Genomic DNA, 24939 nt, shown 5'->3' with positions numbered 1-24939 from the left:
ACAGCTGGGTAATTGAATGTTTGCCCCTGGATTGGGCGCTACTCCAACGCCCCAGCTCCTTCAGGCACGTGGTGTACACGCTACTGGCTTGAACTCTATTTTTCTTGGAGTTTTGTGCAAAATTTTAGAAAATTATTTAATAATATTAATAAATATGGCACCCATGGGGTTTGGTCCAGTGGTTGGGGCTGGGTCCACCATGTTTGGCCGAATGCGAGCAGGCTCTTCAGTGAGGTCCTGCATTCGATGCTCCGCATGTGTAAAAGAACCCCAGGGGAGAGCTTTAACCTTAACCCCTCCCCGGCTCGGAGTGGTTGCACACTTGCCACCATTTTTTTCACCAAAAAATAAATATGGCGGGGAAAAAGAAATATGGGCATAAAATCCGACGAATTAGGCTGAAGAGTGAAGAGAGGGGCGTTAGAGGGACGCGCGCTCATGGAAGGTGGGGGACGACCACCCCACTTTGGAACGTTGACCTTTACTTCAGGAAACCCTAGGAGAGAGAAATTCCCCTTCCAGGATGAAATGAAGTGTCGTTTCCTTGCATTTGTTCTGCAGCCAGAGACACCATTGATATCCACTGTCTCTTCTCAACAATTCCAGAGCAAAATCATTCTAATTCAATTAACTTTGATTGGGTTCTTGTTTTGTCTCTGGATCACTATACACCAATTGCTGATTTGGAGCTTTGAGAACAGCAGCCAGGTTAAAAAGACTGGATTTTTTTGTTGTCTTTCCGTTGTTTTTTTCTGTAGTTAATTTCTGGCATTAGGATTTGGGGTCTGGGTTTTTTCATTATTCTTTAGTTATTGCTTTTTTCTGAAGTGTGTTTTGATTGAAACTTTGTGTATGAAAATTATTTAAGCTTCCATTTCTGGGTTGGTTTATTATTGTTATTATTGTTATTTTGTGTGTGTTAAATTGTTGGAGTTATTTTTTTTTTTTTCACAGTTTTAAATACTTTTGAATTGGGTTTTATCAGCTGCAAGTTTATTAAGGTTTTGCTTAATTATCAAGGAACTATTTGAATGTTCCTTATTTTATGAGTTGCTGAAAGAGGTTTTTGGATAAGATAAAAACCAGAGCTTTAAAAGCTCTGTTTTTGGGGGTCTTCTTCCTTGGCTGCGTATTTTTGTAATATCAATGGGGAAGCCAACTGGGAAGAGGAAAGATGAGGAGGTACAAAAGCCTGGGAATGCTGGCAGTAAGCTGAGCAAGCCCTCGGATCGAAACTCCAAAGCTTTTGATGAAGACACTGCAATCTTCATCAACATGTCCCAAGAACTCAAAGATGAAGGTAACAAACTTTATCAAAAGCGTGATCATGAAGGCGCAATGTTAAAGTTTGAAAAAGCCCTCAAACTCCTCCCACAGAATCATATTGAAGTTGCTCATCTGCATACCAGCATGGCTGCATGTTATATGCAAATGGGTCTTGGTGAATATCCTCGAGCAATCAACGAATGTAATTTGGCGTTAGAGGTATCACCTAGATACAGTAAAGCACTCTTAAGAAGATCTCAGTGTTATGAGGCTTTGAATAGGTTGGATTTGGCATTGAGAGATGTTAATACTGTTTTGAGTATGGAACCAAATAATCTAAGTGCATTGGAGATTTTGGAGAGCGTGAAGAAGGTGATGAATGAAAAGGGTATTGTTCTTGATGAGAAAGAAATTGGTATTGCTAATGTACCGCAGCCTCCTGCTGCCCGCATTCGTAAAGTGGTGAAAGAGAAGTTAAAGAAGAAGAAGAAGGGTAAGAAAGTTGAGGAGAAGAGGAAGGATAAGGTCGTTGTGGAAGAGAATGTGAGTGCTGATAAGGATAAAGAAGTGGTTACAAAGACCATTGAGCAGGAGAAAGTGGTTACAAAGCATGTTGAGGAAGAGAAAGTGGTTATGAAGCATGTTAAGGAAGAAAAAGTAGTTACAAAGACAGTCAAGTTGGTGTTTGGAGAGGATATAAGGTGGGCACAACTGCCATTGAATTGCAGCATGAGGTTGGTCAGGGGGATAGTTAGGGATCGGTTTCCTGGTTTGAAGGGTGTTCTTGTTAAGTATAGAGACCAAGAGGGTGATTTGGTTACAATCACTACTACAGATGAGTTGAGGATGGCTGAATCATCATGTGATATGCAGGGGTCACTCAGGTTATTTATAGCAGAAGTTAGTCCTGATCAAGAACCAATTTATGAGGGATTGAGTGATGAGGAGCTGAGTAAGGAAGACAGAGAACCAAGCAATGTTGTAGAGAATGGGGATGGTGAAAATGATAGAGAAGTAGAGAAAAGGTTTACTTCTGTTGAGGACTGGATTATCCAGTTTGCAAGGTTATTCAAGAACCATGTTGGGTTCGATTCTGATGCGTACTTGGATCTTCATGAGCTTGGAGTGAAGCTATACTCAGAGGCAATGGAGGACACTGTAACAATTGAGGATGCTCAAGAGCTTTTTGACATTGCTGCAAATAAGTTCCAAGAGATGGCGGCTTTGGCATTGTTTAATTGGGGAAATGTCCACATGTCTAAGGCAAGGAAGCGAGTGTCCTTTCCAGAAGATGCTTCAAGGGATTCCATTATTGAACAGATCAAGGCGGGCTATGACTGGGCACAGAAAGAGTATAAGAAGGCAGAGGGTAGGTATGAAGAAGCTGTGAAAATAAAACCTGACTTTTATGAAGGTTATCTTGCTCTCGGGCAACAACAGTTCGACCAAGCAAAGCTTTGTTGGTACTATGCGGTTGGAAGCAAGATTGAGCTAGAAACGGAGCCTTCTTCGGAGGTGCTTCAGCTTTATAACAAGGCTGAGGACAGCATGGAGAAGGGCATGTTGATGTGGGAGGAGATAGAAGAGCGGCGTCTAAATGGACTCGCCAAAGAAGATAAATATAAAGCGCAATTGCAGAAATTGGGTTTGGATGGCCTATTTAAAGAGGTATCTGCTGATGAAGCTGCAGAGCAGGCTGCAAATATGAAGTCACAGATATACCTTTTATGGGGAACCGTGCTGTATGAACGTTCTGTTGTGGAATATAAGCTAGGGCTACCAAGTTGGGAGGAATGTTTAGAAGTTTCTGTTGAGAAGTTTGAGCTTTGTGGAGCCTCTCCAACGGATATAGCTGTGATGATGAAGAACCACTGTTCCAATGAAACTGCGTTAGAAGGTAAAAGACACAAGTTAATTCAAATTTTTTTACAACTGTTAGAATTTGAAACATATGATCAATTTTCATTTAAATGCAGGTTTAGGCTTCAAAATCGATGAGATAATACAGGCGTGGAATGAAATGTATGATGCTAAGAGGTGGCAGTTTGGTGTTCCCTCTTTTCGGCTGGAGCCGTTGCTGCGTCGCCGGGTTCCAAAACTTCATTCTATATTGGAGCATGCTTGAATTTTGTTGTTGATAGTTGGGTATCCTTTAGAGGCTTTCCACGAAAACAAATTCCTCAGGTTGCCTTAGTTCAACTTTCACAGGCTGTGTGGTTGCACAGGTAACTTGCCTTTAGAAATTTGAGAATTTTATAATCATGCTGTCTTTTAAAACTATTTAACATTGGCATGCCCTTGCTATTCTTTAGAAGATGGATGAATTGTAATAGAATTTACATGGATTTTTGAGACCATACAATATGTTGAAAGCTCATCGTTTAACCGAAGACAGACATAGTTTTAACTTTCAAGCAGACTCATTACTCAGAATCCATGCCTCTAGCTTCTATGTAGTTAATTTACCAACCATTATCTGGTTATGTTTTACATTGATTTATACTTCTTTGAATCTTCATGGTCGGTGCAAAATCATATATCATACTGAATGAAACATAACCTCTCTGGTTTTTACTTTTTGGTGATTGCAGGTCTTTTCTTCTGTCAATGGACTTTTGTGTTCAGGTTCAGCTTCTTGTTTGCTTTGGGAGCAAACGGAAAGTTTTCCGTAGTGTTTTGAATTTGAGTGTTTGTGACTGGGTTGCAAAAAGCCAGTGAGCTCATTTGTTTCGTTTTGTTGTAAGATTCTTTAGTATTTTCAGAGTTTTGGGGGCATAGGGTATATGATTGGATTTGTTCATTCAAAGAATAAGCAGCAGTAACATTATTTTGCTACTTGCTGTGGCCTATTGGGCCAAGTTTGTTGTCATTTATCATACAGTGTCATTTGTAAGTTGTATTGTTGTAACATTTGTGATTGTTATACAATAGCAGAGAATGCTATTATTCCTTTACCTCTCTGTTCATCCCCAACTGTTTGATTGAATTTAAATTTTCTGCTCTTCCCTGGACATGCATTAAGAGGAATACCATCGTATCAGCTTCAGGCTACATAATGCTGGGGATTTCGTTTGAATCCAATCCGTATTGGGGCTTATAACTTGAGCGATAAAACACTTTATTCCACACTCATGACAAGAGTTTGATTTTTTCGGTCTTTTTTTGGATCGATCAGGCTAGGCCGAAACAAAAATCTGGTCCACACTGATGACAAAAACTTACCCACACTGAAGTGTATGCACACCTGTATCTCCGCATTGATTGGTCGGAAGGTTGAGTTTAAAAAAACTGACTCGGATCGACCACCAATTAATTCGATTTAACTGAGAGCTGTTATGTGCATTTACAGATTTGTATCTCTTTCGTCGTGTGATTATAAAAAACTTTTTCATCTTTAATACTTAAAATTATATGTACTTTTTTTTTAATCACATGATATGTTACGTGGTGATGAGAAAGATAAACCGTAATGGAATCTCTTTATAACCCAAAAACAAAAAGGAAGAAGAGAAAATTAGGAGTGAGATGAGAAGGGTGCAAACAACAAACGTTTGGCTCAGCGGAATCAAATTGAAAAAAAAAAAAAAATTCTAATTTTGTTTCAACACGTCACGCACCCACCCCCACTCTCTCTCCAAGTCTCTCCAACTCCAAAGCTCTCCTAAAGAAAGGGGACTAGCACACAACACAAGCATCTCTATTCTCTGTCTTTCTCACTCTCTGTTACTTCAATTATTTGCACATATTATTAATTAGGGTTTCAGTTCCTTCTCATCTTCATCCTCCTAAATTCCATCTATGGAGAAAGCCAGAAGAGCATCGCATGCTGGTTCCTGGTACACCGACAACCGTCAGTATCTCTCTCTCTCTCTCTCTCTCTCTCTCTCTCTCTCTCTCACACACACACACTCTAATTCCATCCTCAGTATCTGTTTGGTTACCGAGAAATCCCAAGAAAATGAGACCCCTCTGATTGATGCTTTTGGCCTCTCTGAATATAAATACAGCTGAATTAATTGTTCGAGGCGGCAATAAAACTAAAAAAAGTCATCAAATTTGGTTGCTTTTGAGAAAATTCATTTATCAGATTATTTGTGTAAAAAAAATACATTTTTATTCTTTATTTTTTCATTTTTCAGCTAGGAAGTTGTCGGAAGAGCTTGAAGGATGGCTGAGAGAATCTGGGCTCACTAAATCTCCTGATGTCCGAGGTGTCATTGCTCCGTAAGTTAACATAGACCTGCTTTGCTTCTTATTCTTCTTCATTTTGGCTTATAATTCATTAAAAAAAAAAGGAAAAAAAAAAGATGAAATTTTATTTTTGAAAATAATTTGTTTTTATTTTTATTTTTCTGTGTTTGGCCTTGGAATTACAGGCATGCAGGTTATTCATATTCAGGTCGTGCTGCTGCCTATGCATTTGGCAACATAGACCCAACAAACATGTGAGTTGCTTGTTGTTTTCTCCTTAGTTCTCTAATGCTATTTTGATAATGTAGGATCATAATGTGAGCTGATTATGTTCTAGTAATTGTGCTTTGACTCATAATTAAACCTGTAAAGATTGATTGGTATGGCAATTAGCTGTCAAATTGTTGCTAATGTGTGAGAAAAACTTGCTTGTTCAGTACCCGGGTGTTCCTTCTTGGTCCATCTCACCACTATTACACTCCAAAGTGTGCTCTTTCAACAGCCACAGTTTACAAGACCCCCATAGGGGACCTAACTATCGATTTGGAAGGTAGTGTGAATCTCATTGTCTAAATTTGGGTAACTTGGAATTGTTATTTTTTTGTCTTGATCTTCCGCACTGTTGATTTACTTTTTTCTTTCAATTACTAATTAATTTCTAATCCACATTTGCACATGCATGACTTAGAACAAAATTTACGGGGCATTGTTAATTTCTTTTAAACCAGCCAGTTTCAAGCAGCACAAAATTGTTTGTGCTCATTTTCCCTTTTCAATCAATGCATAAAATATCTTCGCAATGAATTACCAAATGCTTCTTTTTATAGGAGTTAACTCATCCCTGTTAATTTGTGGTTTTCTAACATTCTGTTTGTTTTCACTTATCAGTAATTGAGGAGCTAAAAGCTACTGGCAAATTTGAACTGATGGATATTCGCGTTGATGAGGCTGAACATAGCATGGAAATGCACTTACCATATCTTGCTAAAGTTTTTGAGGGGTATTTTTTCAATATAACTTTATTAATTTTGTTCATAGCACAGTTCTCTTCTATAGTTATTTATGGCATGGCTGACTTTTGACGACACTGATGCAGGCACCAAGTTAAAGTTGTACCCATTCTCGTTGGTGCTCTTAAGGCTGAAAGTGAAGCCATGTATGGACAGTTGCTTGGCAAATATGTGGATGATCCACAAAATTTCTTCTCGGTGTCGTCAGATTTTTGTCATTGGGGGTCTCGGTATGTTCCATTCATGGTTTGCTAGATTTTAGTCCTTGTTAGCTAACAGGAGTGTTGTCCAAAATGCCAGTGTCTATCTACATATGCATTCTGGGCTTATCTCTCTCTCTCTCTCTCTCTCTCTCTCTCTCTCTCTCTCACACACACACACACACACACACGACTTTTATTGCATTGCTTGGCTTCGACTTAAATTTTGCTTCATGGATGCTATTTCATGGTTATATTCATTGCTATGTTACATGATATTTGCATGTTTTGCTAATTCTCTTCCCTGGCCATGGTTTCTCAACATATGACTGAAATTGAACTGATACTTGTTAACCATGCCTGATCTTGTTATTCTCTCTCAGATTTAATTACACGCACCATGACAAGAAACATGGAGCCATACACAAATCTATTGAGGCTTTGGACAGGATGGGAATGGATATAATAGAAACTGGAAATCCAGATGCATTCAAAGAGTATCTGTTGGAGTTTGATAACACCATTTGTGGGCGCCACCCAATCAGCGTTTTTCTGCATGTAAGTACCTTAAGTATTGGCTTCAGTGCCTGAAAGGGAAGAAGTTCCAATATTGTTCCTTGAAGTTCAAATATTGTTCCTTAAGTTTGGCAAAGAAAATACATATTATAACTGATGTGAGAATATGACACCCTAGGATGAAACAGTGTAAAAGCCTGAAAAATTAGGGAGGCGATTTTTACCTGTTTGAGGATTATATTGCTCTTTTCAGCTGGAAAGGCTATGCCTATCAATGAAAAACACCAGTTACATTCATGTTTCAGTCACCTTTATACTACTGTGTCTGGATTGTGGAGACAAATTTTAGGCATTTGCTAACAAACATGCGAGGGATGCAGCTATCATAAGTAGCAGCAAATATGATGAAAGGAACCTAAAGATATCCTTGTTATTTCTATTTCATATTGACATATTGGAGACATCAAATCAGGTTGAGAGGAAAAATGGGAGGGAGAAGAAATTTTTTGAAGAATTAAACTTAGTTTACCTAGACTGCAAAATGGTTTTGTTTTTCATTGCTCATAACTTCAACTCCAGTTCTTCAATTAACTGCATCTAGAATATTGGTTTTGATCATTATTTCATCCCTTTCAATCATATTTCAATGCATTCAGATGCTGAAGAACTGTTCAACGAGCATAAAGATCAATTTTCTCCGATATGAGCAGTCGAGTCAGTGCAGAACTATGAGGGACAGCAGCGTAAGTTATGCATCTGCAGCGGCAAAGGTAGATGCTTGAAGATGTATTCTCCTTTGAGACATTAAGCAATTTAATTTTCATCAAATTGACTGTAATGTTTAATTCAAGTAAATACGCATTTCATGAACCCTCATAGGGTTCCTCCTGCTTGTAGATTGCCATTAATAATGGATACCCTCCGATTTCTTATATTTAGTTGCAGATCAGATCATGTATTGGTTATCTTTAATTTTTCTTAGAGATTCAATCCCACCCGAGCCCAAACTTATAACTAGTGATCCCGATCAATCATCCTGACCCTTTTCTTCTTTGTTAAAGAGAGATTGGTGAGTTTTGGCCCAAGTGACAAGGTTGAAATGTGATCAAGATCATCTGGACTCAATCTCGACCCATCAGAATTGTGTAATAATCCTGTCAATATACATACAAAAAAGTGGCTCTTGGTGAGTGGTGGCAAAGTGAAATAAAAGTTGCACTCCATCCTTGACAGAGTTTAGGGTATGGAGCTTAGATTTTAAGTGCACTCCATTCTTGACAGAGTTGATATGTTAGGGTATTGAGCATAGATTTTAAGTTTTAATTCTCAAGTTTCCGGCCATGTTCCACAACCAGAGAGTGAACCTAAAGTGTGGGTGAGAAATGGGTGTTGATAGAAATTTACACTAGTCGTGATTGGCCAACGACACTGATTGGCAGCTAGGCACATCTGTTCCTAAAGCGTGGGTGAGAAATGGCTGCTCTGTTTTTTTCAAGTAAATAGTATAGCCGTTCGGCTATACTAGATTTTTTCTAATTTTTTTTATAAAACGTATAGCCGGCCGGCTGTACTGGTTTTTTAATATATATAAATTGTCTTTAATAAATAGTATAGCCCGGCGGCTATACTGTTTAAATATATTATTTTAGGGGAAAAGTATATCGCGGCTATACTTTTTAAATATAAGAGTGTAGCCGCGCGGCTATACGATTTATTAAAATAAATATTAAAAAAAGAAACTGTCTAGCCGGCCTAGGCGGCTAATTTTTCGAAAACTTGACTTTCTTCATAGTCTGCGTTTTTACACAATAGATTTTTACGAGTTAGATCATGAAAAATTTGCAAATAGAAGCTAAGCATATTGACAAACAAGATTTGGGAAGTTTTGGTTGGGAAAAGAAAATTTCAAGAATACTATTTGCGTTGGGTTTATCTTAAATGTTGTCATGTCAAAAATGGAGATCATCCCTCCTTGACAAATTAAAGCAGGACATAGCCTCTTCAGGGTTGGTGCTGGGAAGGTCATTGTTCATCACCTCTAAGCCACTCCTTGGTTTCCATAAATTAGGATGAACCTTGGAAGTTTGGGTAATCACTACAATTTTTGAGAGTATTCGAAGTGGATTTTGGGTAATCACTACAATTTTTTTTAGTGTCCTTATTGTCTGAATTGTGAAGTAATTGGCAATTCTGGCAGGTTGGTGCCACAGGAAAAGCCTTGAAGGATGTCATTGCTGTTGGTATTGGTGGCAGCTTCTTAGGTCATCTTCAAACAGGTCCTCTTTGTTTATAAAATTTATTTATATTTATAAAAAATAAAAAAAAATAAAAAAAAAGGTTTAGCCGCCCGGCTATACTCTTGAAATATACTATTTTAATAAGTAACGGCAATGCCGTTTAAATATATTATTGAAGGAGTACAGCCGAACGGCTATACCATTTAAATATATTACTCCAATAGTATAGCCGTTCGGCTATACGATTTATAAAATAAAATAAAAAGGACCCGCCTAGCCCGCCTAGGCGGCCCATTTTTGGAAAACTTGAATCTAAGCTCCATACAAACTGAAAATCAGTATTTTCCATTTTCTGTTTTGGTTTATGTTATGTTTGGTTTCTAGGAAGCTGATGATGAACAAATACGCTCTTACAAACTGAGTTGGTCTGGTTAACTGACCCAAAAGGAGTATGCTGCGTTTTGGGGCTCCAATTGTTGAGTCATCTCTTCTTTTGAATTTTTTTCTTTTTTTTGTCAATTCTCGGTAATATAATTTGGGTGAAATGCAGCTTTTGGATCCATAAGATGGGCAAAAAAGAGTAAATCAAAAACTTCCAGAGAGATGCAAGATAATACAGCTGCTGTAGAAGAGGAAAAACCATCATCTTCGGCCAAAAAATTGTTGAATCATTGGTTGAGATTCAGTTCAGGTTTACCATATATTTTGGTTTTAATTTATGTTTCAATTACTGGGCATATGAAGTCTCATATGATCTTACTTTCTGCAACAGGAACACTTGGAGAGCAATGAGGGTGATCCTGAGTTACTTGTTTACATTCCATGAGTATTCACTTTTGTTGTTTTATGTGTTATCTTCAGGACATGAGTTCAAGAATGCATAAACACGTAATGGACGGGGACAGGGAGATCCATTGGTTGACTAGTTGTACCCATTTTTCCATATTTTCATTCAATTTCAATGGTAACATGTTTTGTTAGATCTCCATAGATAGTCGGATCTGTATGAGTTTGAGTATGGGATTCAACCTTCCGAAGTAGCATCTCCAGGTTCACCTAAAACAAACATAACACTTAATAGGAAGTTTGATGGGATACTGTTGGACTACTCACAGCAATGTGCCACAATGCAGTGTTTTCTAATTAATGTTGTCTATGCCACAATGCAGGCTGCATCCCCCAAAGAAAAGATTAACTGAATCTTTGGTTGGGAAGTTCTGGACAAGATCCAAAAGTTTCTGAGAGTATTCGAAGTGGATTTTGGGTAATCACTACAATTTTTTTTATAGTAAATTATGTAAATTATGAAGAGAGAGAAATTTCATAGTAAATTATGTTTCGTAGAGAATTGCATGATAAGTTGGAGTGGTCTTGGTAATTACTTCACTTTTCAAACAACACTTTACATGAAGAATTACAAGAATACTACCACCTCTTACTACTATACCCATAAATCTTTATTTGAAATTGTTGTTCTGGTTGGGAAAGAGATGGCAAAATCACCATCTTGCATTTTTGTTACAAAAAGTAAGAAATAATCTTAGCCTTTCACATTCTTTCATAGTTAGTAAACTACGGAATGGGAAAAATACGAATAAAATACATACGTGTTTTATTCTGCAAAATTTTGGCAAGTTACAACTTTGGCCAATATATAATATTTTTATTTTAAATTTTTAATATATATTATTTTTTTTAAATGTGTATTTCACCGAATCTTTAAAATATATACGAAAAATGAAAGTAATATTGAAAAATACATACTTACGTGTATAATACAAGTACTAAACTGGAAAATGCTAAATTCTTTATACGGATAATAAGTAAAAAACTCAAAAGGGGACAATAGAGACTCGGGTAATGGCCTAATAGTAATGAATAATTTTCTAAACTACGATAAAGGAAAATTAGGGAAAAATAGTAATTTTATATATTAAAAAAAAGAGTGTAGAAGGAGTACAGCCGCGCGGCTATCCTTTTTAAATATTTATTTATGGAGTATATACCCGTGCGGCTATACGTTTAATTCATTAAAAAATTAAGGACCCGCCTAGGCGGCCCATTTTTCAAAAACTTGAATGGCGTTTTTTCAGATTTCTGTTTAAATATATAATTTAAAGAGTATAGCCGATATAGTTTAAAGAGTATAGCCGACCGGCTATACTATTTATTATATATATAAAAAAAAAGGACCCGCCTAGCCCGCCTAGGCGGCCGATTTTTCGAAAACTTGAATGGCGTTATTTTTTGATCACTTCGACAGAGTTCTTCAGTTAACTGCATCTAGAATATTGGTTTTGATCATTATTTCGTCCCTTTCAATCATATTTCTGGTGGTAAGTATCTGACAATGACCTCAACTCCTTCCCATCTGGAATCTGCAACAATTTGCTTCTCTGTTTTTCCCACCCAGCAGCACCCCACACAAAAATCTGCTGGGCCAAAATGACGTGGTTAAATAACAGAAGTCACATTAGAGTAGAAGCCATGTCTGAAAGTAATTGTAGTTTCCAATATGCATCAGCACCAGAAGAAACTAGCGTAAGACTGAAAAAAAAATCTGCTATATATAGTCTTTAGGAAACTCACAATACCTCTTGATCACTTACATGATGAAGGCATGCTTGCTTCAATGACAGATGCTTCTGCAACTCTACGATCTCCTTATGCAGTACAATCAATGGGGCTAGAGGGGGTGGATTCTGCAGTGTGATCGAGAGAGCTTTAGTTCTCCTTATTTTTATTCCTTATAGTTTTTCTGAAATCAATTATTTTAGATGCACAGCCCTAACAGTTTAAGGCTTTTCCTTGTATGTTTTTCTGGTTGTATACTATATATTCCTTTTACTAGAGTTGCATTAAAGCATATCAGAATATCCAGATTCATTATAACTGATTAATAACCAAAACTTAATTATAAACATGCTGAAAAGAAATTCCAGCATATATCAAAGCTTGTAATCCAATCTATACATAACAAATTCATAAGTAAAAAATTAAAAGAGGACAATAGACACTCGCATAATGACCTAATAGTAATGGATAATTTTCTAAATTACAATAAATGGCCACAAAAAAAAAAATTCGAAGTATAGCTGCCCGGCTATACTATTTAAATATATTATTTAAGGTGTACAGCCGGTGGCTATCCTCTTTAAATATATTATGTAAGGCGTATTATTTAAAGAGTATAGACGCGCGGCTATACGATTTATTTATTAAAAAAAAGGGACCCACCTAGGCGGCCGATTTTTCGAAAACTTGAATGGCGTTTTTCTTAGATTTCTTTTTAAATATATTATTTAAGGCGTATAGCCGTGCGGATATACTGTTTAAATATATAATTTAAAGAGTATAGCCGGGCGGCTATAATATTTATTATAAATAAAAAAGGACCCGCCTAGCCCGCCTAGGCGGCCTATTTTTCGAAAACTTGAATGGCGTTTCTTTTTTCGTAACTTCGACTCCAGTTCTTCAGTTAACTGCATCTAGAATATTGGTTTTGATCATTATTTCATATATTTCAATCATATTTCTGGTGACTTCGGATGTAAGTATCTGACAATGATCTCAACTCCTTCCCATCTGGAATCTGCAACAATTTGCTTTCTCTGTTTTTCCCACCCAGCAGCACCCCACACACAAATCTGCAGGGCGAAAATGACGTAGTTAAATAACAGAAGTCATGTGAAGAATATTATAAGCTTGAAGGCTGTGGTGGACAAGGGGATCAACTAATATTGACAAGTATTGAATCTCTACTGCTTGGAGACATAATGAATGAGGAGGAAGAAGAAAAGATTGTTGTTAAGCTGACAGTTAGCGTCTCAAAGGATATTGTTTGTTATCCCGAAGCAGGGGAGGATTTTGCTAATTTGCTCCTCAGTTTTTTGACTGTTCCACTTGGTTTCGTATTAAAGCATTTGAGGGATGCCTCTTTCAAAGGATGCATTGATCAGTTGTACAATAGTGTCAAAGATCTTGATGAGCAGCACTTGAAGTCAAATTACCACAAGGAAATTCTGCTGAGTCCTAAGATTTATCCTGAGTTTTGCTATGAGAACCGTCTTTTAGGAATGTAGGATGGCCCAGTAGCCTCATATTTGTATGCATATTGGAAGGATGATCAGGGGCGTTTGAAAGATATATTGAAAACAGATGCAGCCCTCATCCCTTCTAACGCTGTGACAGTTCCACTCAAATTGAAGCATGATAAAAGTCCTCAAGGTTATTTCAAAGGTTAGACAGTGTTTATGGTAACTGATTATCTGTTCATAACACCAATATCTCCTGCCTTTGGCTTTTTTTATTTTAAATCTACTTAAGGTACCTTTGACTGACATAAAGGAGGAAACTGTTGAGGTTGGCAAGAAGGAGTTGAGTTATTTTTTATAATTTTCATTGAACTACGTTTATAGAATTCAGGTTGCCCCTCTGCACCCTTCCCCCTTTTAACCGTCGATGATTCTTGTGTTGTTACTGATATCGTAGGCTTTGTGTCTTTTGTTGGCTGCTTTTCTGAGCGGCTCTGCTCTAACTGATGTCTTCATTAGGCAGCTGAATCTAGAAAAGTCTATAAAGAGAGCTTGGTTATCTAATAGATGAAGATTGCTAGTAGCGGTTTCTTTATGCAGAATACTTAATGAACGTTATTAATGCCGGCTTGTGTTTCTTCTAAGAATTGTATTATTTATATATAATTCAATCGACCTCATCAGTTGTTGCTGTAGTTGCAATTAGCGATTAAGTTCATCAATCTCGTTAGAAAAACTAACTAAGCGGAGGCCTACCTGATTTACACAAAATTGATGAAAGTTAACTAAAGTAAAAAAACTAATGAAAAATAAATAAAAGAAAGGAGAAGTAGTTGTAATAAGTTTTGAGTTCATTATGGATGATATGGGGACGAAATCTTCTTCCAAATACCATGCACAGTGGCTTCTGCTGCTGCCTACTATACCAAAATCCTTTAAAGAGTAGAAGCCAAGGACTTCCCTTTTATGTATAAATAGTATTGCCGCGCGGCTATACTTTGGTTGGTTTTTAATTAAAAAAAGTATAGCCGAGTGGCTATAAGGGTTTTGACACGTGGGAGGCACTATCCTCTATTTTTTTATAAATAGTATAGTATAGCCGTGTGGCTGTACTCCATTTTTTTCAAATGTTTTTAAAAAAAAACAGTATAGCCGTGATGCTTTACTGGGTTTTTTAAAAATAAAAAAAATTGTTTGATAAATATTTTTATAAGTCCCATTTGTATTTTATGATACACCATTTTCATATATATATATGCTTGTCTCTTTTTAATATATGTTCAAAATATCCGAAGGCAGTAGGTGGGTGGCAGGCATTGGCCTAGAGCCTGGAGGAGTAATCAGGACCTAGGCACCCTTTATTTTTTCAATAATGATTTTGTATTATAAATTATAAATTTATACTAAAATCATGTAAAATAATAAGATATATAAAAGAAAACTTTAATATTTTCCAACCTTGATATTATTTGATTTTTATTTTTGTATTTTCAATAACCTTGATATTTAAAAAAAAAAAGGTGAAACAAAAAAGTAAAAATAGGCCCATTTTAATACAATGTTTAAGGCCATTTTACAAAACCCAACTTGTTAGTTCTATTAAAAATGAGGTCATATATCTTCTTCTTCCCAGCGTCTCTTCTCCTTCCTCTCTCTGTTTCGATTTCATCTCTCTGTCTCGACCTCTTTCTTTCTCTCTGTCTTTCTTCCTAACAAGCAGCGGCTCCTGCGCGCTTCAACTGCCCTTCGTCAGCCTAGACCCGCCTAGAACCGCCTAGACCCGCCCAGGCCGCCTAGGAGGGCGCCCAGGCGCCGCCTAACTCCCATCGTTCACAACCCTTGGGAATTGTTTGCATGGACAACATATATGGAAGCGTGGAGAGTTCTGACTCACAGCTTTTCCGAACTGAAGAATGGGGTTTAGGGTTTAGGGTTTAGGGTCATGCTGTTAAAGAATGCAGAGCCATGCTGTTACGTCTCCGCAATAGGATAGAATCTCTCTTGGACAACCTCAAACGTCGCCGCCTAACTCCCTAGCGCCTACCCCTAATGATTAGGGTGAAAACGCGGCGGTGTCCTCCTGCCTAGCGCCTTGGCACCCCCTAGGCCGATTTTTCGAACGTATTTAATATTACAGTTTTTTAGTGTAAAAACCAAACATATATTTTTCCCGCCTAGGCACCCCCTAGAGAGATGCAAGATAATACAGCTGCTGTAGAAGAGGAAAAACCCTCATCTTTGGCCAAAAAATTGCGGAATCATTGGTTGAGATTCAGTTCAGGTTTACCATATATTTTGGTTTTAATTTATGTTTCAATTACTGGGCATATGAAGTCTCATCTGATCCTACTTTCTGCAACAGGAACACTTGGAGAGCAATGAGGGTGATCCTGAGCTACTTGTTTACATTCCGTGAGTATTCACTTTTGTTGTTTTATGTGTTATCTTCAGGACTTGAGTTCAAGAATGCATAAACATGAAATGGATGGGGACAGGGGAGATCCATTGGTTGACTAGGTGTACCCATTTTTCCATATTTTCATTCAATTTCAATGGTAACATGTTTTGTTAGATCTCCATAGATAGTCGGATCTGTATGAGTTTGAGTATGGGATTCAACCTTCCGAAGTAGCATCTCCAGGTTCACCTAAAACAAACATAACACTTAATTTGTGTGTCATTTATAATTATCTTTTGTTCTTGTGCTCATCTGCTATATCTGATGTTAAACATATATATAGCTGTACTTATTTTTGAAACTTTTGTGTTGCATCTTGAGAAATTTTGTTAAAACCTACCATTCTAGATGAAGTGATCACTGATGTTGTTACATTACATTCTGATTGAGTTATATTTTGTTCATTTATTTCTGATACAATTACATCAGATGTCAAGATCAGCTCCTTCCAAGATGATCATGAGGGCGTAAGTTCGAACTTTAATATTTTCTACCTAAGGCCTGGATTTCTTATATTGGTGTAGTTCGAACAAAATAAATATCAAAACAGTCTTTGATAGGTGTTCAATGTTCACTTCATCGAATTTTTGCAATGGAAGATGTTGGTTTAGTTGAGGCTCATGTAATCTCTCTTAATATCAAAAACAAAAAACAAATCCTTGTTTTTACACATGAAAAAAGCCTACATGATCTCAATCAAAACTAACATTACTGTATTCATCCTAAGATATCAATCAGGAAATAAAAGATGGCAATTACGGTGCAGGCCATATGAGCACTATGAGCCAGTGCATGCCATATAACCATATTTTGATCTTGCCATCCACTGATGTTGAAAAGACAAACTGAGGCATGAAGTATGAAAAAAAGTGTTGGATAATATTATGCAGGAAACGGAAAGTAAATCAGATGATTCAAAACTTAAACATCACCATAACCGCAACATCAATACCCAAAGTGGCCCTTACATGGACATTTTCTTTGGTATGAGGACAGACAGAATAGACAGGAGCTTCATGACCTTCAAAAGTACAGAGTCTTTGGCCACAAAACACATCCCACAAGTTATGACCCTAATGAAACCAACCTTGATGGTCTTGTCATCAGCACAAGTTATGACCAAAAGTTGGTCGTGAGGGGAAAAGGATGCCAAATCATTTACACTTCCCAAGTGAGCATCAATCTACGTAAGAAAAATGATGGGTTAGGTTTAAAGTCACATACTCAAAAGTTGCAGTTTCCTTGAAAAGACAAACTGAGGCATGAAGCATGAAAAAAATAAATAAATAAAAAGGGTCTAGCCGCACGGCTATACCGTTTGAATATATTATTTAAGGATTATAGCCACACGGCTATACTATTTATTATAAAATAAAAGGACCCGCCTAGCCCGCCTAGGCGGCCGATTGGAAAACTCGAATGGCTCGCCTTTTTTCTTCAGATTTCTTTTTTCTTGGCGGGTCTGGTATCTCTGCAAATACATCAAGGTAGGGTTTTAGCGGCTCACGTTTATCAACAACGTAAAGGCATCTGTGAAAATCAGTATTTTCCATTTTCTGTTTTGGTTTATGTTATGTTTGGTTGCTAGGAAGCTGATGATGAACAAATATTCTCTTACCTAAATATTCAGTTTCATGTTTCTTTTGTTGTATTGATTAGTTTAGTTACAAACTGAGTTGGTCTGGTTAACTGACCCAAAATGAGTATGCTGCGTTCTGGGGCTCCAATTGTTGAGTCATCTCTTCTTTTGAATTTTTTTTCTTTTTTTGTCAATTCTCAGTAATGTAATCTGGGTGAAATGCAGCTTTTGGATCCATAAGATGGGCAAAAAAGAGGAAATCAAAAACTCCCAGAGAGATGCAAGATAATACAGCTGTTGTAGAAGAGGAAAAACCCTCACCTTCGGCCAAAAAATTGCTGAATCATTGGTTGAGATTCAGTTCAGGTTTACCATATACTTTGGTTTTAATTTATGTTTCAATTACTGGGCATATGAAGCCTCATCTGATCCTACTTTCTGCAACAGGAACGCTTGGAGAGCAATGAGGGTGATCCTGAGTTACTTGTTTACATTCCATGAGTATCCACTTTTATTGTTTTATGTGTTATCTTCAGGACATGTGTTAAAGAATGCGTAAACATGAAATGGATGGGGACAGGGAGATCCATTGGTTGATTAGTTGTACCCATTTTTCCATATTTTCATTCAATTTCAATGGTAACATGTTTTGTTGGATCTCCATAGTTGGATCTGTATGAGTTTGAGTATGGGATTCAACCTTAGTAGCATCTGCAGGTTCACCTAAAACAAACAGAACACTTAATAGTGAGTTTGACGGGATACTGTTGGACTACTCACGGCAATGTGCCACGCCTGAAACCTTGGAAATTGGCAGAGGTGGGGTTGCCCATTCGTTACTAGTGTCTTGTGGTGGGAAGAGATTGGGTGAATATAGTGTTTTCTAATTAATGTTGTCTTTGCCACAATGCAGGCTGCATCCCTCAAAGAAAAGATTAACCGAATGTTTGGTGGAGAGCATATACGTTTCAAGTTTATCTTGCTTTGGTCGAGTATTATGTGGATAAATATGGAATTAAAATGCTAATTTAAAAACTTTTTATCTGCAATTAGCCAGAAGTGTTTCCTATTTAAAAATAAAAAAATTATTTTTCGGATCTGGGGGAAGTGATTAAAATTTGGAACCTCTTCCAACAAAGTGGAGAGAGAACTACCAGTAGAACAATAGCTAGTTGGTGTTTCCTATTTAAAATTCGGATGCCCAAATTTCTGACCTTTGAACTGTCTGAAATCACAAAAACTTATATTTGATAGCTTTATAGGATTTATGGTAAAGATGAGACAAGCTTATTTCTGAAACCATTATCATGTGATTCTTTTGCATTCTGTTTTTCTTTTTCTAGGTGATGCCTTCAGATAAAAAGCACAGAAAATGGATCAGTGCTTCATGTAGCTCTTCATGCTCCAAGGGATGCAGTTATACATAGTGATGGCAAAAATGCGGTCCCAGATGTTGGGGAAGTTCTGGACAAGATCCAAAAGTTTTCTGAGAGTATTCGAAGTGGATTTTGGGTAATCACTACAATTTTTTTTAGTATCCATTTTGGGTCCATATTGCCTAAATTGTGAAGTAATTGGCAATTCTGGTAGCTTGGTGCCACAGGAAAAGCCTTGAAGGATGTCATTGCTGTTGGTATTGGTGGCAGCTTCTTAGGTCCTTTTCAAACAGGTTTAGATGATGCTTTCCATTTTGTCAATTTATAAATCTATTTTGCAGTCTTGTTTACTATTTAGTGTGAGTTTCCTTGTGAAAATTATTAAGCTTGCTTTGGAATAAACTTTGGGTAGTGTTCACTGGTTTGTTTACATTTTGTAGATCTAGAGGCTATCGAAACAGCAAGGGGAAGGCAACTGCATTTGTAAGTACTTACGTATCAATTTTTAATTGATTATTTTCCAGTTCTCTATATCCATTAATTAAGAGCTGGTAAGATGCTAATGGTATGAATCCATGTCTTGAGGCTTTTGAAGTGATTTCCCACTACTGCTGTCAAACATTGCGGATTAGCTTTCTTTTAGCTCCTTCATTTTAGGACCTACCTGATTGAAACAATGAGATTGTCTGTGTTCATGAGTTTATTTCAGTGGCATAGTTCTTGAAGGAGGGATGCATATTCATCTGTTAAAGACATGTAGAGAAGCATTTTGTATTTGATACGGCACATAGGATTTTAGGACATGGCATGCTTTTGCTTATGCTTTCAAATTTTCTTTGTTTTATATTTTTGAAAGCAGTATTCTGTGTGTTTGCTTGTAGTTGTGGTGGTTGAAGAAACATAGCCCATATTCGGGGACTATGTTAGATGCATTCTCTGTGTAAATATTTGGTTGTAGTCTTGGTAGTTGGGTTAAAGGATTAGATGCATTCTGTAAAAATCCACTAACATGGCCCATAAAGAGTGGCAGTATTCCATTTCTGATAAATATTTGTGGCACATATATATATATATATTTATCAGAGGATCGATGATTCTGGTCTAAGGGTATTCTAATAATTTGTTTTCCTCTGAGTGCAGTCTGGCAAACGTTGATCCTGTTGATGTTGCCAGAAATATTGCAGGGTTAAACCCAGAAACTACCCTCGGTAAGCATTAAGTTTATTTATATCACTAAATATTGACTTTTGTAATCTAAAGCTCTATGTGGGGTTTCTTATCGTTCATTCATATTCTTTTGATATTTGCAGTTGTGGTAGTTTTGAAGACCTTTACAACAGCTGAAACTATGTTGAATGTTCGAACCCTTAGGGAATGGATTTCATCTTCTCTCGGGTTAGTGCACTGCTAGCACTTCTTCAAGTATATGAACACGTTGTTTCAGTACAGGATTTGCTTAATAATCTTTGGGTTAATTTAAACAAACGTGAATGAGCTTGGGAGTGGGCGGAATGAATCATATTTGGAATAGCTTAGTAATTTTATAATTGAATAATTTAGTCCTAAAGATGGTATGATGGAGTGAAGGTTTATTATGTCTTTGTAGTTAATCATTGATTTTGTCAAATAAAATATAAGTTTTGAAGATCTGCCTGCCCCTCTCTCTTTCTCATGATTGAGCGTAACAATTTCAGGCCTGATGCAGTTGCAAAGTGTATGGAATGGTAGCAGTCAGCACTAATCTTACAGTATGGCAATTTCCTATGTTCTCTTGCCTTTAGTTGATTAAACATTCAGATTATCACTACATTTAATTAACAATTTTTCATTATCCGTTGGTAATTCTGAATTTATGTGCTTTTTACTTTTCAATTTATTGAGTTCATCAGGACGAAGGTCCTAAAGATATCCTTGTTATTTCTATTTCATATTGACATATTGGAGACATCAAATCAGGTTGATAGGAAAAATGTGAGGGTCATTTTTAGAAGAATTAAACTTAGTTTACCTAGACGGCAAAATGGTTCTTTGTCATTGCTCATAAGTTTGACTCCAGCCCTTCAGTTAACTGCATCTTGAATATTGGTTTTGATCATTATTTCATCCCTTTCAATCATATTTCCATGCATTCAGATGTTGAAGAACTGTTCAACAAGCATAAAGATCAATTTTCTCCGATATGAGCAGTCAAGTCAGTGCAAAACTATGAGGGACGTCAGTGTAAGTTATGCATCTGCAGTGGCAAAGGTAGATGCTTGAAGATGTATTCTCCTTTGAGACATTAAGCAATTTAATTTTCATCAAATTCACTGTAATGTTTAACTCAAGTAAATATGCATTTCATGAACCCTCATAGGGTTCCTCTTGCTTGTAGATTGCCACTAATAATGGATACCCTCCGATTTATTATATTTAGTTGTAGATCAGATCATGTATTGGTTATCTTTAATTTTTCTTAGAGATTCAATCCCACTTGAGTCCAAACTTATAACTAGTGATCCCGATCAATCGTCCCAACCCTTTTCTTCTTTGTCTCTAGGTGAGTTTTGGCTCAAGTGACAAGGTTGAAATGTGATCAAGATCATCTGGACTCAATCTTGACCCGTCATAACTGTGTAATAATCTGGTCAATATATTCATACAAAAAAGTAGCTTTTGGTGAGTGGTGGCAAAGAGAAATAAAAGTTGCACTCCATCCTTGACAGAGTTTAGGGTATGGAGCTTAGATTTTAAGTGCACTCCATTCTTAACAGAGTTGATATGTTAGGGTATTGAGCTTAGATTTTAAGTTTTAATTCTCAAGTTTCCGGCATGTTCCAAAACCAGAGTGAACCTAAAGCTTAGGTGAGAAACGTGTGTCCATCTAAAGCTTAAGTGCACTCCATACTGTTTAAATATATTATATAAGAAGTATAGCCGCATGGCTTTACTTTTTAAATATATTATTTAAAGAGTACAGCCGAACGGCTATACGTTTTAAATATATTATTTAAGAAGTATAGCCGCGCGGCTATACTATGTATTTTTTTTTAAAAAGGACTCCTAAACAGGTCCTGTTTAAAAAGGGGATGGTGCAGCCGTGCGGCTATACCTTTTAAATATATTATTCGAGGAGTATAGCCGCCCGGCTATACGATTTATAAAATAAAATAAAAAGGACCCGCCTAGCCCGCCTAGGCGGCCGATTTTTGGAAAACTTGAATGGCGTTTTATATTATGAAGATTTCTTTTTTCTTGGCAGGTCTGGCATCCCTGCAAATACATCAAGATCACTCACGTTTATCAACAACGTAAAGGTTAGCTCTTCCCAACAATTCAAACACTAGAAGCTGAGAAATTGCAATTGAAAATCAGTATTTTCCATTTTCTGTTTTGGTTTATGTTATGTTTGGTTGCTAGGAAGCTGATGATGAACAAATATTCTCTTACCTAAATATTCAGTTTCATGTTTCTTTTGTTGTATTGATTAGTTTAGTTAGAAACTGAGTTGGTCTGGTTAACTGACCCAAAATGAGTATGCTGCGTTTATGGGGCTCCAATTGTTGAGTCATCTCTTCTTTTGAATTTTTTTCTTTTTTGTCAATTCTCAGTAATGTAATCTGGGTGAAATGCAGCTTTTGGATCTATAAGATGGGCAAAAAAGAGGAAATCAAAAACTCCCAGAGAGATGCAAGATAATGCAGCCGCTGTAGAAGAGGAAAAACCATCATCTTCGGCCAAAAAATTGTTGAATCATTGGTTGAGATTCAGTTCAGGTTTACCATATATTTTGGTTTTAATTTATGTTTCAATTACTGGGCATATGAAGTCTCATCTTATCCTACTTTCTGCAACAGGAACACTTAGAGAGCAATGAGGGTGATCCAGAGTTACTTGTTTACATTCCGTGAGTATCCACTTTTGTTGTTTTATGTGTTATCTTCAGGACATGAGTTCAAGAATGCATAAACATGAAATGGATGGGGACAGGGGAGATCCATTGGCTGACTAGTTGTACCCATTTTTCCATATTTTCATTCAATTTCAATGGTAACATGTTTTGTTAGATCTCCATAGTCGGATCTGTATGAGTTTGAGTATGGGATTCAACCCTAAGTATCATCTCCAGGTTCCCAGTCGATAGAGACAAAGACAAACAGTCCTGCAATTCACAAACATGATCAATGAAAAGGGATTTAATAACTGGATTTGGACAAAAATCAGTAAGTGTAGACACTGAGCAGGATCATTGGTTAATGAGGACAAATACTTAAAGGAAAAAGAAATTTATGTCACCAGAACATATCTTACTTCCAAATTGTTTTCAATTGGTAGAGGCAAAGGAACATTTTCCTGTGGTTCACAAACTCGATCAACGAAAAGAGTCTTAATGACTGGATTTGGACGAGGGTCTTTACACTGTTTATGCTGCCAATTCAAGCTGTCAAGTTAAACACACAAGTCAGTCTCTCTCCCAATTACAAAAAACAGAAAGTGACTAAATCTTTTACTAAATATGAGAATAACAAGTACTCTCTCTCACACAAACGCGCACGCACATATGTATGAACATTTGCAATCACAAAATAGAAAGGAAGACCAAAAGTAGAGAGGAAGCATTACCTTTGGTTAATGAGATTATGTAATCTATGACTTTTGATGCTAGGATATTTATTTCAGTTTGCCACGGAAAACTGGATTTGCCTCAATGATTTGCCTGAGTTCTTTCATCATAGTCTTCCTTATAGACATTATATCTCCACACATAGAGAGTGCCTTATGATCCCTGTTGGATTGAACCCATACACGTGATTAAGTCCATTTGGAGAGAGCTACAGTCACAATATGAAATCAGAAAACTAGCAAAGAAGCTCATACCTTATATTCTCAAATGTCAAAAGTTGATGCATTTCTTTGAACAGCTCCTCATTACCTTCGGCAAAAACTTTGAGATCCTTCATGAGGATATCTAACGCCTTGGCGTGACAATTGCTGTCAAGAATGAACCAAAAACATGCAGAACATGGTATTTGTTTTTTAAATGTATAGATAATATGGAGCTTCAAAAAAATTGATGTTCTCACTTGTCAATGGCCTCAAGGAAATTTTGCTTTCTGATCCAGAAATAGATCTTCGTTGAGTAGCGATTGTCATCAAATTTCGTGAAACCAGAGAGGTACCTCTCTGCCTCATCCCATTTCCCACTAAGAACAGTGTCCTCAAAATAGTTCATGTCAAAGTAAAATCCACTTTGACTCTCTCAAGCCTATACATCAATTCCCAAAATGAATGTTATTGATTCACAAACAAGAATGTTTTATTAATAAACAGAGATAAAGAAACTTACATGTGGTGTGGGCAGCTTCTTGATAACCTCCCTCATCTGAAAACTGTAAGATTAAGAAAACAAGATCTTTCTTGAGATTATACATCCCAAGAAAGAGTTGTCTCTGAAACCTTCAAGTACAAGTATATTAATTCAGTAATTACAGAACAAATATATATTAAACTCAAAGCCCAAGAAACAGATGACAATTCTTTCCTCTCTCTCTTTTTTCTCACAAACCAAACAAAATATTGAGATTGCATCAAATCCAAAATTAAACCCAAACACAGGAAAGAGTGATTCAGATGTCACACATTCAAAGCCATTTCCATCAATTTGGAAAAGGTAAACAAGAAACCAAGATTACCAACAAAAATAATTAAGAAATTAAAATTAAAAATACAAAAAGCAGAGTTTTTTTTAGAAGCTCACCTCAAAGCTCAAGAACACAAGAAATGATATAATTTTTAATTGACTGATAAGTACGAGAAGACATTGACTTTTATAGTCTCATTACTGGCAGTGGTACAGCATGACAATGACTTGTTGATAAGCACGTTGACTTATATAAGTACATTATAGAGGCTCAGCTTTTTCCAAGCTAATGTCCGAAAATGGTGGGTCCGGACTTTGGTGCGATTAGAAAGGTAGCCGTAGGCAATTTACACGCGTTTGTCATGCCGGAGTGCATTATCATTCTTATGTGTTTTTTCTGTAATTTTTTTTTAATTTTCCTGTAGACTTTTTTGTTTATGTATTACACGGCA

At 36.7% G+C, this 24939-nt stretch overlaps 3 protein-coding genes, 1 long non-coding RNA gene and 1 pseudogene across 5 annotated transcripts; 4 read left to right on the top strand and 1 right to left on the bottom strand.

Annotated features, from left to right (window-relative positions):
* Window positions 1–446: 446 nt before the first annotated feature.
* Window positions 447–4220, top strand: PHOX1 (Octicosapeptide/Phox/Bem1p (PB1) domain-containing protein / tetratricopeptide repeat (TPR)-containing protein). The gene is made up of 3 exons (XM_021969724.2): window positions 447–3163; window positions 3243–3491; window positions 3858–4220. The coding sequence occupies exons 1-2, from the start codon at window positions 1147–1149 to the stop codon at window positions 3389–3391; spliced, it is 2166 nt and encodes a 721-aa protein (XP_021825416.1). The 5' UTR covers window positions 447–1146; the 3' UTR covers window positions 3392–3491; window positions 3858–4220.
* A 646-nt stretch (window positions 4221–4866) lies between these two features.
* Window positions 4867–8115, top strand: LOC110766424 (AmmeMemoRadiSam system protein B). The gene is made up of 8 exons (XM_021969755.2): window positions 4867–5116; window positions 5406–5490; window positions 5643–5711; window positions 5895–6007; window positions 6346–6457; window positions 6554–6697; window positions 7051–7225; window positions 7840–8115. Exons 1-8 carry the CDS (start codon window positions 5065–5067, stop codon window positions 7963–7965), a joined length of 876 nt encoding a protein of 291 aa, XP_021825447.1. The 5' UTR covers window positions 4867–5064; the 3' UTR covers window positions 7966–8115.
* A 5081-nt stretch (window positions 8116–13196) lies between these two features.
* LOC148298032 (uncharacterized) lies at window positions 13197–13815 on the top strand (annotated as a pseudogene).
* Window positions 13816–17315: 3500 nt separating this feature from the next.
* Window positions 17316–21287, top strand: LOC110766426 (uncharacterized). Of its 2 annotated transcripts, none has more exons than XR_015833053.1 (10): window positions 17316–17399; window positions 17717–17857; window positions 17939–18310; window positions 18405–19003; window positions 19095–19160; window positions 19308–19350; window positions 20008–20075; window positions 20178–20262; window positions 20562–20615; window positions 21001–21287. It is a non-coding gene; the product is annotated as an uncharacterized LOC110766426 (long non-coding RNA). The 2 variants fall into 2 exon arrangements; XR_002528152.2 differs by having other exon boundaries at window positions 19082–19160.
* A 1290-nt stretch (window positions 21288–22577) lies between these two features.
* Window positions 22578–24608, bottom strand: LOC148298031 (protein TPR3-like). The gene is made up of 6 exons (XM_088247635.1): window positions 24194–24608; window positions 23931–24112; window positions 23725–23838; window positions 23470–23632; window positions 23158–23287; window positions 22578–23008 (listed from the first exon to the last, which is right to left on the bottom strand). The coding sequence occupies exons 2-4, from the start codon at window positions 24077–24079 to the stop codon at window positions 23518–23520; spliced, it is 378 nt and encodes a 125-aa protein (XP_088103761.1). The 5' UTR covers window positions 24080–24112; window positions 24194–24608; the 3' UTR covers window positions 22578–23008; window positions 23158–23287; window positions 23470–23517.
* Between the last annotated feature and the right edge of the window lie 331 nt (window positions 24609–24939).

This window comes from Prunus avium, chromosome 1 (genome assembly GCF_965620075.1).
Source record: "Prunus avium chromosome 1, drPruAviu1.hap1.1, whole genome shotgun sequence".
In the NCBI taxonomy this organism is placed as follows: domain Eukaryota; kingdom Viridiplantae; phylum Streptophyta; class Magnoliopsida; order Rosales; family Rosaceae; genus Prunus; species Prunus avium.
Note: the sequence above shows the minus strand (reverse complement) of the source record. Positions and strands in the feature narration are given on the sequence as shown.